Below are 14,487 nucleotides of genomic sequence, written 5' to 3'. Positions count from 1 at the left end.
ATATGGCATGTGAACAGTCCCCAGGAATGGGTTGTTTTAATTTTTCTGATTTCTCTCAGACTGTTCAAGTTCAGTTGGACAATATCCACCATATCATAGATAAGTTTTCACAAATGCCTAAGGTGCCTTAATGGTTTTCTTGGTTTCACTGGAGATGGCTGGTAATTACAGATATGCTTTGGTTATGTAACTATACTCCTATTATGTTAATGTGTGTGCACAATTTAAGTAGTAGCTTAAAACCTATATATGCTGAAGTTACTCTACAAGAAGATATGTCAAAGAAATAATCAATCTTCCCATGTTTTCTTCCGCCTGCTACTTCTATAGCTTTTCTTCTTCCTTCCTAATTACAGCCCTTAAATAGAATTCGTGCCTCATATCAAATTTACCGAGTATCATAACTCCTCCAAGTGGTAAAGATACCTCAAGACAAATGCTGGGCATAGAAGCCACAGGGCATAAATATGCAAAGAAGTAAAAAGCTAACCTTTTCAAACAATAAGGCTTCTCTCTCACTTACCAACTTCACATTTCCCTGTATGGCCCCGGAAGATGACTGGTTAGCCAGAGACGGGTAAGATTCCTCAAGGGAGGAACAACCTAAGACAGGCACAGTCGCAGGGGGGCCATCAGGTGAGAAATTGGGGATCAACAGAGGTGAGGCTTAGAACCTCACCCCCCCTGTTCTGAGAGAAATCTTCTGCATACGTGGATGTTTTATTGCCCTGGTCTAGCTTGGATTAACACATAGGCACATACCTGATCATCTACATTTGCTCTCTTACAACACTAAACTATGTTTTCTACCTTTATCTTGTATCTACCTACCACTTCAGCATTTTATTAAAAATAATAATAATAAAGAGAGAAATGTGGTATCCACATATAAATCAAGTATAAAAACCAAATGAGTATTCATATTTGAACTGACTGTTTAGAGTTCATAATGCATGAGCAAAACCGAAAGTTTCTGTGATGACTCCCCTTGTACTGTTCACCATGTAACTTATTCACTATGTAAGAATTTGTTCTACATGTAAGAACTTGTTTGTTATGCCTCAGAAGATTGGAGACTGACGAAAATTAGGCTTGGGGTGGATTAATGATTGTGCATTGAGCATTGACTCCCCTATACAGAATTTTATTGTCGTTAACAACCATTTGATCAATAAATATGAGAGATGCCCTCACAAAAAAAAAAAAAAAAAAAAGGACAGACTTCCAATGGTAAAATAAATAAGTAACCGGGATGTAATGTATAGCATAAGGAATATAGTCAAGATATTGTAACAGCTTGGTAGGGTGATAGCTGGAACCTAGAAATATGTATATAAATGTTCTACCACTGTGTTGTACACTTGAAACTAATGTAATGTAATACTGTGCGTCAACTACCCTTCAATAAAAAATAATTATTAAAAAAAAAAAAAAAAAAAAGAAGAAAACATAGGCAAAAATTTCTTGAATATAAACCTGAGCAACTTCTTCCTGAACAAATCTCCTCAAGCAAGGGAAACAAAAGCAAAAATGAATGCATGGGACTACATCAAATTGAAAAGCTTCTGTACGGCAAAGGACACCATCAACAGAACAAAAAGGCTTCCTAGAGTATGGAACAATATATTTGTAAATGACATATCTGACAAAGCGTTAACATCCAAAATATATAAAGAACTCACACACCTCAACACCCAAAAAGCAAATAATCAAATTAAAAAACGGACAGAGGACATGAAGAGACAATACTCCAAAGAAGAAATTCAGATGCCCAACAGACACATGAAAAGATGCTCCACATCACTAATCATCAGGGAAATGCAAATTAAAACCACAATGACATATCACCTCACACCAGTTAGGATGGCCAAAATGGAAAAGACTAAGAACAACAAATGCTGCTGAGGATGCAGAGAAAGGGGAACCCTCCTACACTTCTGGTGGGAATGTAAGCTAGTTCAACCATTGTGGAAAGCAATATGGAGGATCCTCAAAAAACTAAAAATAGAAATACCATTTGACTTGGATTTCCACTCCTAGGAATTTACCCAAAGAATACAAGTTCTCAGATTCAAAAAGACATATGCACCCCTATGTTTATCGCAGCACTATATACAATAGCAAAGATATGGAAGCAACCTAAGCATCAGTAGATGAATGAATAATGATGTGGTACATATACACAATGGAATACTATTCAGCCATAAGAAAGAAACAAATCCTACCATTTAAAACAACAGGGAAGGACCTGGGGGATATTATGCTCAGTGAAATAAGCCAGGCAGAGAAAGACAAGAGCCAACTGATTTCCCACATATGTGGAGTATAACAACGAATCAAAATTGAAGGAAAAAAACAGCAGCAGACTCACATACTCCAAGAAGGGAGTAGCGATTACCAAAGGGGATGGGTGTGGGAGGGCAGTTGGGGAGGGTGAGAGAAGGGGATTGAGGGGTATTATGTTTAGGACACATGGTGTGGCGGGTCACGGGACAAACAGTAGCACAGAGAAGGCAAACAGTGAATCTGTGGCTTCTTACTACACTGATGGACAGTGACTGCACTGGGGAAAGGGTGGGGACTTGATAATATGGGTGAATGTAGTAACCACATTGCTTTTCATTTGAAATCTTCATAAGAATGCATAACAATAATAACTTAATAAAAAATATAGATACATTAAATACTTACTTGTACATATATGGGTGTCCTTTATTTTATATAAAAGCACCATACTAGACATATATATTCTTCAATCTATTTTCAATGCTTATTTTCCTGGGCAATATTTGCAAACATCATTTCTGTTCTTTCTAATGACTGAAAAGTACTCCACTGATTATAAGTACCACCTTTTGCATAACTTGCAAAATACTGATTAACTTTCATATGTTTTTAATTTTCTCTCCTCCTTTAAGACAGGCTGCAATATGAACATCCACATACAATTATATCTAAATTCCTAGTAGAATTTCTGGAATGAAGGATATGCAAACTTAAACTTCTGGGAGATACTGCATAACTACTCTCCAAAAATATTGTATCAACATACCTCCCCACTCTTACTAAAACTTCTATTGGGTTCCTGTCATGTGCCAGGTATCACGTAGAGGTGGACAAGTATGTATTTACATTTTAGAAAGTATCAAGAAATAACAGAGAGGTAAGAATGAGGCTTGAGTCAGAAATCTGCACTGAGGACCAGGCACAGGGACCTGTACTTGTTAGAAAAACTCTGAATTCTGCCACAATGGGACAGAAAAGGCAGTATGTCACACAGTATGTCTTAAGGCAGAGTTGAGTACTAAATGCCAGATTAAACTGTAGAAAATTATAAGAGTGAATTCTTTTTCTAATTTCTGAAAGCACCTTACATGCACTATCAGTGTTCTTTGCAACCATTTAGAGCTGGGAAAACAGTCAGAGAAGTCAGGGTTATTGAATGAATGAATGGGTAAAATGACCACTAGCTTTAACATTGCTGGGACAGTCATATTCTGACCAAGTTTAAGCCCACAAGCATTTACAATTTTATTTATAATAATTAAAAGGGGGTCAATGTTAGTAAATTCCTATTTGGAAAAATAAAAGACATAAATTAGACCAGCATGCCTTGCAAAGTCACATTTAGGCAATTCAAATTCAGTGCTAAATATTCTTTTAGAATTCATGAAAAAATACCCTTTTAGACTAATATCATAAAATATTACAATTCATGAAAAAGATAACCAAAAGGCAGGTAAAGCCAAAAAGAACAAATGGTACAAATATCTACAGACATGACAATATACAAACTGTGACATAAATCTATCAGAAACCAGTAAAACTGTACTGATCCTGCACTTCCAGTTTGCTAAAAGACAAAGCTTGAAGTAGAAACAAACTCAGTTATAGCTGACACAAGAAAATCCAGACTGAGGCATAACACGGTTTCCAGAAAGGATGTGAACTAACAAATATTAGGTATTTGGATGGGACTGCATTCAACTTGAGGTAAAAGAATGCCTTAATAGGTATGTAGTGGAATGGAAAATATAGGAATAAGGGATATCTGGACCACTGAACAACCAGATAATTGACACTAACAAAATCCACTGGTATCTGGTAGGGCCCCCAGGTACCAAACCCCAGGGGTTTAAGGGATTCCAGTCTTTAATCAAATCAAAAAGTGACAATGGAGAGAGTAAGGAAGAGCCTCAGGGGTGGACGGACTTGTTAACTTTACATACCAAGACACGAAGAGTGCGAAATACAGGAGGTGGGCCTCTGGGACAAGACAATACGTAACCGTAAAAATAAGTCTTTAGGTCAGGGTAGGGCTTAACGCTAAGTTCCAGAGTTTTAGACCAAAGGTCTTTAGGTTCTTCCTCCTACACTTAAGATTCTTGTAGAGTTTAAGATATGTTGAGCCTGCAGGTAATATCAAAAGGCTGGATCTTTGGAAAGAAACTAGTTACAACGGCTGGGAACCAGGAAAGGCCTAATTAAGGATTTGCCTAAATAGAATTCGATGTTGGAACTGAATATTTTATATGTAAATATTTTACTGCTATCAGAATTTGTCTTACTGCACTTACCCCAATCTTACACCACCAAACTAACCTGCATCACCTATTGATGCCCTTGATTCCCAAGGAAGCGGAGAAGAAAGACACTGGTGTGGCTTACAGATATTTACCATACGTCATTAGCCTCACATTACATACTAATATCATGGAAGAAGGCTATCTGAGATATGAAGGTTACGGGGAAAATCTTCAGAAACTTTTCGAAGCTTAAGTTCTATCTCTACACTTCAGTACCCTTCACAATCTCTTCTCAGATAAGCATCACCACCCATCACTGAAAAATCTCATATCTCCTAATAGGAAAAGTAAGTATACAAATGAAATATATGTCTACAAGTGAATATGTGACCTATAAATGAAAAAAGAAGTCCCGTCTATGCTCTATCCTCATGTGCGTTCTTGGCACCTCATATCACATACCTCCTGCTCATCACACCGGAAACGTCCCCAGATAGATCAATCCAGGCACCTCTAAAAGCGTACCACCAAGGAAGAGATCCATAGATTTCCTCCACCAAACTAGCTTACACCACATACACAGATCGCTAGCAACTCGGCCCTAGCTCACTTCATCACAGTCACAGAGCCCTTAGTGAATTCCATTAAACAGGGAAGCAAAAACAGAAGCAATCCAGACACTGACTGCAGGCATCGGTCCTTATGGTTGCGTGCACAGTGTGACGCACAAAAAAGACCTTTTCACAGACTCCTTTTAAATCTCTCAATTAAATCCATCAAGTCAAGTTAGTGGATGATGCTTCACAGTAAACAATCATCAAGAGGAAAACATGCACTATGTCCTACAATGCTGGGTTCCTTAAAAATGGGGGGACAAGGAGAAACCATGTAGACAAAACCAGAGCATTTGAAAACCACCCAGTGTACACACCTGCCAGTGAGTGAGTAAATGAGGTGCTCTAACATCACACAAAGAGGGAAAATATACTTAAGATTATTCTATTTAGGGTACAGAATTCATGGCAATTGCTGCACTATATGGATACCTAAAATATATGTAAAATATACTGAACTGTCTGTTCTGTTAATACGAGGCCAAAAATGTGTCAATTTGATTCTCACAGAAACTGAAAAATCCACACAAATCTCTCTTTTCCTGTATCTGTTCATCTTGCCTGTTCCCTATTCTCCAGGAAGGGCCTCCTCTTTCTCTAACTCTTCTCTTCAGGTTGCCTGCCTTGTGCCCAAGCATGGCAGGCAGAGAATCCTTGGGATCCAAGACTCTACAGTGGCTGTTTGCAAGGCGGGAGGAGGCTACTCTAACTGCCACACTGGGTACACCTTGTGAGAAGGAAAAGGGAAGATAAAGCAATGCCTCTCTGGATAAAAGAGTGGGATGGCAGGGTGCCTGTGCAACCCAAGGAGCCAGAGGTAACAAATTATGGGCAAAAGAACTGCAACCAAAGGCTGGAAGGAGGAAAGGTCTGCAATCAGCGGTGTCTTCTAGCTGTCTGTTGTTTGCATCTAATGGGCAGAGTTCATTTTGCGAAGCATCAGGCACTGAGGAAGAGCACCCATGCTGCTGGAAGTTGATAGAAAGTAACACCCATGAGCAGAAGATGCCAGATAAAGCCTTGCCCTACACACAATGCCTATAAGGAAGAAAATAAGGAAAGTAGAAGAGAGATGCAAGGGCAACTGGCTTCGCCCAGCCTAGCACAAGGAAGACAGGATTCAAGGAGAGGAAACCAAATGGAAAGATCCTTGGACCACATCTTTCCTCACAAGGAGCACTCAACAAATTCATCCAATTCTTGAACCAACTTACAAAAAGAACTCCTTAATCACTTCCTGCACTCTTAAAAATGGAAAGTTCATTAAACAGATCAACTGATACGATTTCAGAACAAATGTAACTGTTCAACATAAATGTAGCTCCTTCCTAAGGATATTAACTAACAGAACATATAATTTTAAATGGGTAGTATGTTATAAAATATATTATAAATAATTATTCGTTTTTTATATTAATGAACATCTATAAGAAATGTTGAGATGATTTCCCTAACATAAGATCCTGGGGGACAGGGGGGCTGTCACACCTGTCCTGTAGGATTCCCCCTTCACAGAGCTCAGCCATTTAGGTGGTGTTTTAGCTCACCTACTACTGCCTCCACCCAATCCTGTCTTCTTGTTGGGAAGCTGACCTCGCTATTGGCCACCTTGTACCTTTAAACTGCCTGCTTGCAACATCATTCTCCCACCAACCTATCACCACCTGTAGAATCTTGGGGTTTCCATGGAGTTGTTTGTAAACAGACTTGGAGCATCGCAAGTGACCAGTGACCGGTAAGCTTCGTACTGGACACACGGGCTCTTTGGCTTCAGCCACTCAGACATCCTCTAGCATCTTCTCCTCATCTCTTGGATCTACAGTTGGTGTTTCCTCTTCTTCTCTGACCATGTCAGGTAAGGAAAGAAACTCTTAAAAGATTTTCATTAGATATTTTTCCCATTAAATATAGTAGCAGGTTCAAAACAGCATGAAATAATGGGAGAAAGTGTTGAACTAGAAATCTGGAGACCTAGTTTCACTTTTGACTTTGACATTTACTAGCTGTGTGACTTCAGACAAGTCATTGACTCTCCAGGAAAATCTGGATTTTGATCATCTGTTACATTAGGATGGCAGGTTGGTTCTCTCGGGTCCCTTTCTTTTCCAGTATTGAGTCTTAAATGACAACCATGTAGAAAATGAAATCAGAGGCATTTGAAAGTGTTTCCACAGAAACAGAAAAACAAGGTGATGTAGAAAACTGGCAGGATACACTGAGATGTGTCTCATCTGTAGTGGCCTCCCTCCACTAGTGTTTCAAATTTACTATGTTTTAACTTAACGATGTTCAAAAGTAGTACCACATGTGTGTTCTATCTAAACCAGGTGAAAAGAGAAAGTAGGGAGAGAGGATAGAGAGTACTGGGCTATTCAAAAGGAAGGAAGTTGAAGATTGTTTTCATCAGCACAGGCCAACAGGAACCAAGAGGGTGGAGAAAATTTAAGAATGAAGGCAAGCATGGAGCAGCTCTCAAGGAAGAGGAGCAGTTTGAGTGGGATGTCGAAGGAATCAAAGATTTTAAATTAAAGCAGAAGCACAGAGTGGAATCTGCTCAGAGCAGGGCAGAACACAGCTGATCTAAGCAAATGCTTCCATGAGTAGACTCAGAAGGAAAGCCAGGCCAGATAGGGTATATCAGGCATCAGAAAACAGGAGCTTATTAGAAGTCACACACAACTGTTTGTTCTTTCCCACTGCCTCTGAACCACAGACAGCACCTTACAGTTTTGAATATAAACGTTTTAGAAGTATGTTTTAGAAATCATGCTTTCTATGAACAAGAAACTAACTCAAGTGGTTATCTAGGAGAGTGAAGGAAAAAGAATTTTTACTATTTTATGTCATTCTGATTTTTAAACTACATAGATGTTTTGCCTATTAAAAATAAAATTAAGTCTTTTAATGAAATGTTATCTCCTAACTTGAATCAGGACTAACTGCTTTTGTGATAAGTAAGTTCCAAGTCAAGACTGCTTTTCATCTTTAGTTATTTTCTTCCTAATAAAGAGGGCACACTAATAAACAGCTATTAGATGCTTTTACATATAAGCTATTATAAGAAGAAAAATCAAGCCCACATCTTTAATTCCACATTTATCTAATAAAATTTTGTGTAGTCCTTTGGGTTTTCCTACATTAAAAAAAAATAAATTTAATTCTAGCCATGATGGTTTCTCTGAGCTTTCAGGATGACACTTTCCTGGATGTTCAAAACGATTGTGATCTAGGTTTTAAGATAAATATTAAAATCTTCATGATGCTTGTTAAGTGTCTTTTTCTCTTACGTGATTATATTAATTGAAATATATATATATTTCTACTAGGCCTGATATCTGTTACATACTGGCTAATATTCAGACAGCTATGAAAGGGCACAATAATGGAATTCTTTTATACTTAATATCTTGCTCTCTGCTTTGTACCAGCTTTTACTGAAATATTTGTCTACAAAAATTATAGCTACCTGTACTTGCACATTTATTGCATTTTGCTACTGTTTATGCAACTTTTTACTGATATTATCTTCTCTTTCTGAATGTATTGTCTAGGAATTCATTCAAAATCACCTTCCAGTGTGGGCTATTTTTTTGTCTAGCAGTGTTACTAACATACAGTAGGCAATATTCACTTTCATTGTATTGCACATAAGACACAGAACTTCATTTGTTAGTTAACTTATGCTTCAATGCTTGCTCCATACACACCCCACTTTTCATTAGTATCTCTATATTTCCTTTTAGTTTTGTGATACATGCTTATCACAAATTTTCTCATTATCTTTCCAGAACTTATTATATTTTCCTCTATATAAATCATATGTAATATATCACTTTTATACGAGTATGATTTATACTGTCATTATTGTTACTATTAAACCACCTTATTCATGAATAACCTGAAGGTCACAGAGAAAATAAGTAACTTATTTCCCTCAAAAAGCACTTTTTGAGAAACTCACTCTCAGGTAGTCATTTTGACGGAGGATCAGAAACCTGGCTTGAAGACGGTAAGAATGGACCCTTCATTTACCAGCTGGACTAAGCTATACGTGAACGCTGGGTAAGAGCATGCGAACTGCACAAGCAAAAGGAGACACTGGGGATTACAACAGGAGCAGCTGTGCTATTTTCCAATGGACAAAAACAAAACAAGACAAAAAAGCCCATATGAAAAGTTCCATTTCCCCTGGTTTCTGGCAGTGTAATGCTCAGAGCAGAGTCCTGGCAAGGAAGTCAGGATACTTAGGGTCCTGCAACCTGGTAATGACACTACCAGAATGGGAGAACATGAACAAGCCCATCTGACCTCTCTAAGCCTCAGTTTCCTCACTTGTAACACAGGAGTGTTAGTAGTTCTTGAGGGACCTCCCACTTCTAAAATGCTTCAATTCTAGGAAATAGCACGGGAGAAGATACTAATGCAGGCTCACAGGGAAGAAGGGCGGGGGGAAGGATGCTTCTAGCCTAGAGAACCATTAGGAACCCCTCTCCTGGGTCTGCTGCACATCTGCCCAAGCTAGGAGCACGGGCAGTGAGTCCCGAAGGGTACCGGACGGCTCCGGCACCGAGAACCATCAGAAGCGGACTGGTTCTTGCTATCTCCAGTGGGTTGGTATTAGAGTCTTCCTGACAGCAGCGACCTTAAGGTAATGCTACTCCTCCAACAGAGAATTTTCAACCGCTCTGATATTTTTCCCCTACAGAAAATTTCCAAAATCCATCTTTACTTGGAACTCCAAGCTCTCTGCAGCTCTCTCTTCCCATGGGAGCCATGCGGCTTCTTCCTTAACAGGAAGTGTCTGCAACTTCCCCAGGGTCTCTGCTCCCAATGCCAGTTCGACGTGGCTGCTGCCATCAGCCTCTAGCATCTCTTTCCAGCCACTCATGGGTAGTGCCTACTTTTACCAACATCCTGGCACAATTCTGTTGTCTGGAGTTACTGGCCAGAGCCAGATCTCCACTTCAGCTGCTTCCTACCCATGTGGTTTTGAGTGGGATGTCACAGGAAGCATGGAAAAGAAGTCCTCTTCCCTTGGAGACCTTACTGAGACTGTCACTGACCAGAACACAGCCATGTCCATGGCGGCCCAATATGATAAGGCTTCAGATGCCAGTAACATGGTCCCTCTGTATCCATCACTTTCTGCCAGCCTTGTTCAGGGAACACCATCTCACATGCCAATTCGGGGACATAGCCTGTCACTTCTGCACCAGCAAGGGAGCCGTGTATGTTACTACAATCAAGGCACACCGGGGCCTCTGCTATCTGGAGGACGTGGCCCCTGCCTGCAGCCCTATGGCTCTGTGTCTCATATGGGAAGGAGGGCCTCTGCCCCTCAACCAGGAATGGTGACGGCGCTAAAGGAGGTTCAGCCCGCAGATACCCTACCACCAGGCTCCACATCTGGAATCTAGTACTCTGCGTCTGCTCAACCCATCACAGAACCACGTTTTCATGGTGAGTGCAAAACAGCAAGTAGGGAGAGGAATAAGGTGAGCATTCAAAAGAAAGGTCCAAGTTCTCTGCAGCTCTACAGATAGGCAGAGTTTAAGTCCTGAGACTTTAGTAACAACCACTCTCAGTGCTCTTCATTTTCAGACCTAATAGAGGTGGGAAGGCAGGACGCCGTAACGGCCGTCTATGCCACAGGCACATAAAACCCAAGAGCGTACCAAGGGATACCATGCTTTTCATGGCCCCAGCCGATCAGTCCCCCCGTACACTCCCACACTGCAATGAACTCCCTTTTCCTCATCTATTCCTGATGTTTGGAAGGCATTTCACTTACTGTGCTAGTACAAGTTTAACTTTCCCTCACTTCCTTAATTGACACCAGGATTTAAGACCTACGTTCTCTCATCTTGTCCAAAGCAAGCAGGCTATGAATCTGTCCTTGCTTATGTATTTCATCAGGAAAAACAACATTCTCTCTCTTAGTCTATGGGGTGAGGTGTTCTTAACGTCTCAGGAAAGCAGAAAGGATTGAAGACTGCATATAAGACTGCTAGGCCTTGTAAAACACTTCATATTTTAAAAATCACTTTTACCTTTTATTTGACTTACAAAAACCCTACCAAGTACAAAGGAAACCAAGCAACAGTGACATCGAGTGATCACCAGTAAGAGCTAGAACAGTTGCCTCCTCTATCTCCTAGCACAGGGTGCTGCCCATGATGCTTAAGAACTAGGACAAAAGTCTTGTCCGTGTTGAACAGTGCATGATTGCTGTGCGGTGTCTAGCAGCACCTCACTTACCAAAGACGGACTTCTTCCTTGTTCCTTGGTAGTGATGGAGACTTCGCTGGGAATGGAGACTTCCCTGGGTTTGCAGCCACAAACTCCAGAACTCCCCAAGACCTGCAGCAGAAATATCCAGACAATTGAGAGTAACCGACCACCGGAAGTTGGGGGCATTTCAATGACAGCTTCAGTACAGACTTCTAGTAATCCTTCGGCACTCCCTCCAACTAAAAATGAGATTAAAAGTTTGGATGGTATTAAAACCAAGCCTTCAAAGCCTCTGGATGCCTCCCAGAGCCACACAGAAGACCAAGACGATGCACTCCTCCCTTTACAAATCCCTGGTATTCACCGGCTCCTGGCCTGCATTCATCCCCTTGGCCAAGAGTGGCAGCCTGGTTCTGAAGACACTGACCTGGGAAACAACAGCCTGAGCCCTGAGGACCAAGGGACACTGGGAAATGAGGCTGAATCGAGCAGCGGTTTTCCTAACATTGCCGCCCTGGTGGAGGACAGTCACCTCCCTCAGCTCTTCAGCTCCTTGAAAGACCTTGATCAGTCCAAAGGTCCCGAGGTGGTCAAAGCCAAAGATACCAGAGCCATCGACTTAAACCAGCTGTGGGAGAGGTCACGTACCAAAAAGGGGTCCTCTGGTCAAGCCAGGAAGACCAAACATAAGGCCTCTGAGCCTCTCAGTGCTGCTCCCAAGGCCAAAATCCAGCCAAAGGACCCGAACAGTCTCTTAGGAGGAGACATGAGCATCTGCAATGTTGCAGACGATGACAAGGCTCCTAACTGCAAATCTGCAAAAGCTGCATCAGGCAGGACCAGCAAAACTAGGAGCCATGAACAGGAGAAGACCAAAACAACCAGAAAAAGCAACTCCAAGAAAGCTGCAGAGGGTAAGCAGTCCGGGAGCAGAGTCAGGGCAGAGGAAAAGGCAACCGTTCCCAGGATGAAGCGCAAGAAAAATCAACCTGAGCTCAGTCAAGAGAACTTTAAAAAACCTTGAAGCACCCTAGGCATGCACATGCTGGAGTCTGTGCAGGTTTTTCATGCACTGGGGAAGAAGACTGATAAGGCAACTGGATTCTCTTCTTCCCAGACCTTGGGAAATTCAAGGAACCCCAAAGACCCCCAGCCACCCCCAGCCACCAAACCATGCCTGAATACTCTACAACAGGGTAAAGGTCTTGAGGAAACTCATGCCAAAGCCCAGAAACCAGATGGCAGCGTCAAAAAAGAGTGTCCATCTCCAGACCAGGATGAACGGCCACCTCCTGGGAAGGTCACATTGGTGCCCCTGCCTTTTCTGAGTGAGGACAAGCCTCAAGCTCATCGAGTTCCTCGGAGGCCACAGTCTCTGGCCTCACGCCGGCCAGCTGTGGCTTCCTCTACCCGGCCTGGATCTACTGACGCAGCTCAACCTACTGCAGTCGGTTTGTCCCGGCAAGCACGTGCATCTTTGACGGGTCCTGCCTGCTCGTCTCTGGGTCCAGCCTTGACCAACTCAACCCAACCAGACCTGACCAACTCTATCCAGCCCGGGGTCACCCGGTCTGCTGCTGCTACACCTGCACCCTACAGGACATCATCTTGCACTCCTCTCCAGCAGGAGCCCATTCCCACTGCTGTGCCCCAGCACCAGCCTCCACCCAAGCCTCAAACCCAGCTTCCACCCCAAGAATCCTGCTTCCAACCCACTCCATGGAGGAAACCCAATATTTCTGGGCCAGTAATGTCAAAGCCCATCACAGAAGAGCAGAGGCCAGAGCGGGAGGCTATGAAGAGGCGGGCTCAACGAGAGCGGGAGAATGCTGCCAAATACCCCTTTGCAGGGAAAGTACAGTTTTTCATCGAGAGGGAAAAGGAAATGGAAATTGCTGACTACTATAGCTACGTAATGTAAGAGCTGATAGGATTGTTGGTGCCACTTTGGTTACCAGCTGTAGACAGACAGATAATAAGGTTCTACAGATAGATAGATAGATAGATAGATAGATAGATAGATAGATAGATAGATAGATATGTTTCCACACATAGACAGATATGTTTCCACGCGTAGATAGACATAAGTTTCTCTATTTATTCTGATAGATTTTAAGACAATAAATATAGTAGAATTATAGATGAGTAACAAAGCAGCCTTTTGAGTTTTGATATGCTTTCAACTGTGGTTTCTCTTTGGTGGGAGTGGGGATGAAAGCCTGTATGAGAAAGACAGACCTGCAAGGCGGACGGCACGTCAGGGAAAGAGGATAAGAACTGGGAGGGAGGAAGGAACTCGGCCCAGGGTCAGGAAGGACAAAGGGGAGAGAGAGGTTACAGGTTTATAAAAAGGAGCCGGCGTGCAGGACATGGCAGAAATAAGAAGTGCATCAGGGCTAAGGCTCAGGAGATGAGTCTAGGTTGACCAGGAGAAATGTAAAAAGTCTCTCATGAGGGCTGACATCATGTCTCATGACCACCAGGTAAGTATTTTAGAAAACAAGGGATTCAGGACACTCCAAAACTTTGGGCTGCCTAATCCATATATGATTATGGCCGGGAGAGGTGAATACAAATCAGAGAAGAATCTGCCAGATGAATGGCAGGAGCTCAGAGCTATCCTGGGGGCAGCTGATAACAGGGCCTGAGCCCAGTGAACTGCTGCAGCAGGAGGCCCACCCAGAGCAGGGCCTGGGATTTAAATAACCATTTATTCGACGCCTGCGCACCAGGCCCAAGAGCACACTACTGTCTGTATCACTGTGCCACTTCACTAGTGAGGTTCAGCAATGGACTGAGGTCACATGGCATGGGGAGGGGCAAGGCCTCAATTTGAGGCCTATATCCCTGCAAAGTCCTTGGTATTTCAGGTGCCCCTAGGCGGCCAACCTGGCTTTTAGAGCATGGCACCAAGAGCTTAATGGTGTACGAGATCAAACTTCAAGAAGGGCCTAAATGTTAACTTGACAGGACTGGTCCTCCTCCATCAACCCTGATGCTTGCAGCCTGCTCCAAATGTCACTAACAACGTAAGCTAATGAGAAATATCACCCTGGAAGCATCCGTTTCTTCCAGGTGAGAGCGAAGGGAGTGTGTGCGTGCTGGGTTGCCCTGCC

The 14,487-nt window shown here is 42.2% G+C and overlaps 1 protein-coding gene across 1 annotated transcript; it reads left to right on the top strand.

The window, feature by feature from the left end:
- The first annotated feature begins 5,776 nt into the window (after positions 1-5,776).
- On the top strand, positions 5,777-13,367 carry LOC118934427 (uncharacterized protein C2orf78-like). The gene is given in 5 exon segments (XM_057492863.1): positions 5,777-5,870; positions 6,870-6,995; positions 9,846-9,905; positions 9,908-10,600; positions 11,431-13,367. Coding segments are annotated over 5 exon segments (2,835 nt in total). The 3' UTR covers positions 13,293-13,367.
- Positions 13,368-14,487: the final 1,120 nt, after the last annotated feature.

Source organism: Manis pentadactyla, chromosome 15 (genome assembly GCF_030020395.1).
Source record: "Manis pentadactyla isolate mManPen7 chromosome 15, mManPen7.hap1, whole genome shotgun sequence".
NCBI lineage: Eukaryota > Metazoa > Chordata > Mammalia > Pholidota > Manidae > Manis > Manis pentadactyla.
Note: the sequence above shows the minus strand (reverse complement) of the source record. Positions and strands in the feature narration are given on the sequence as shown.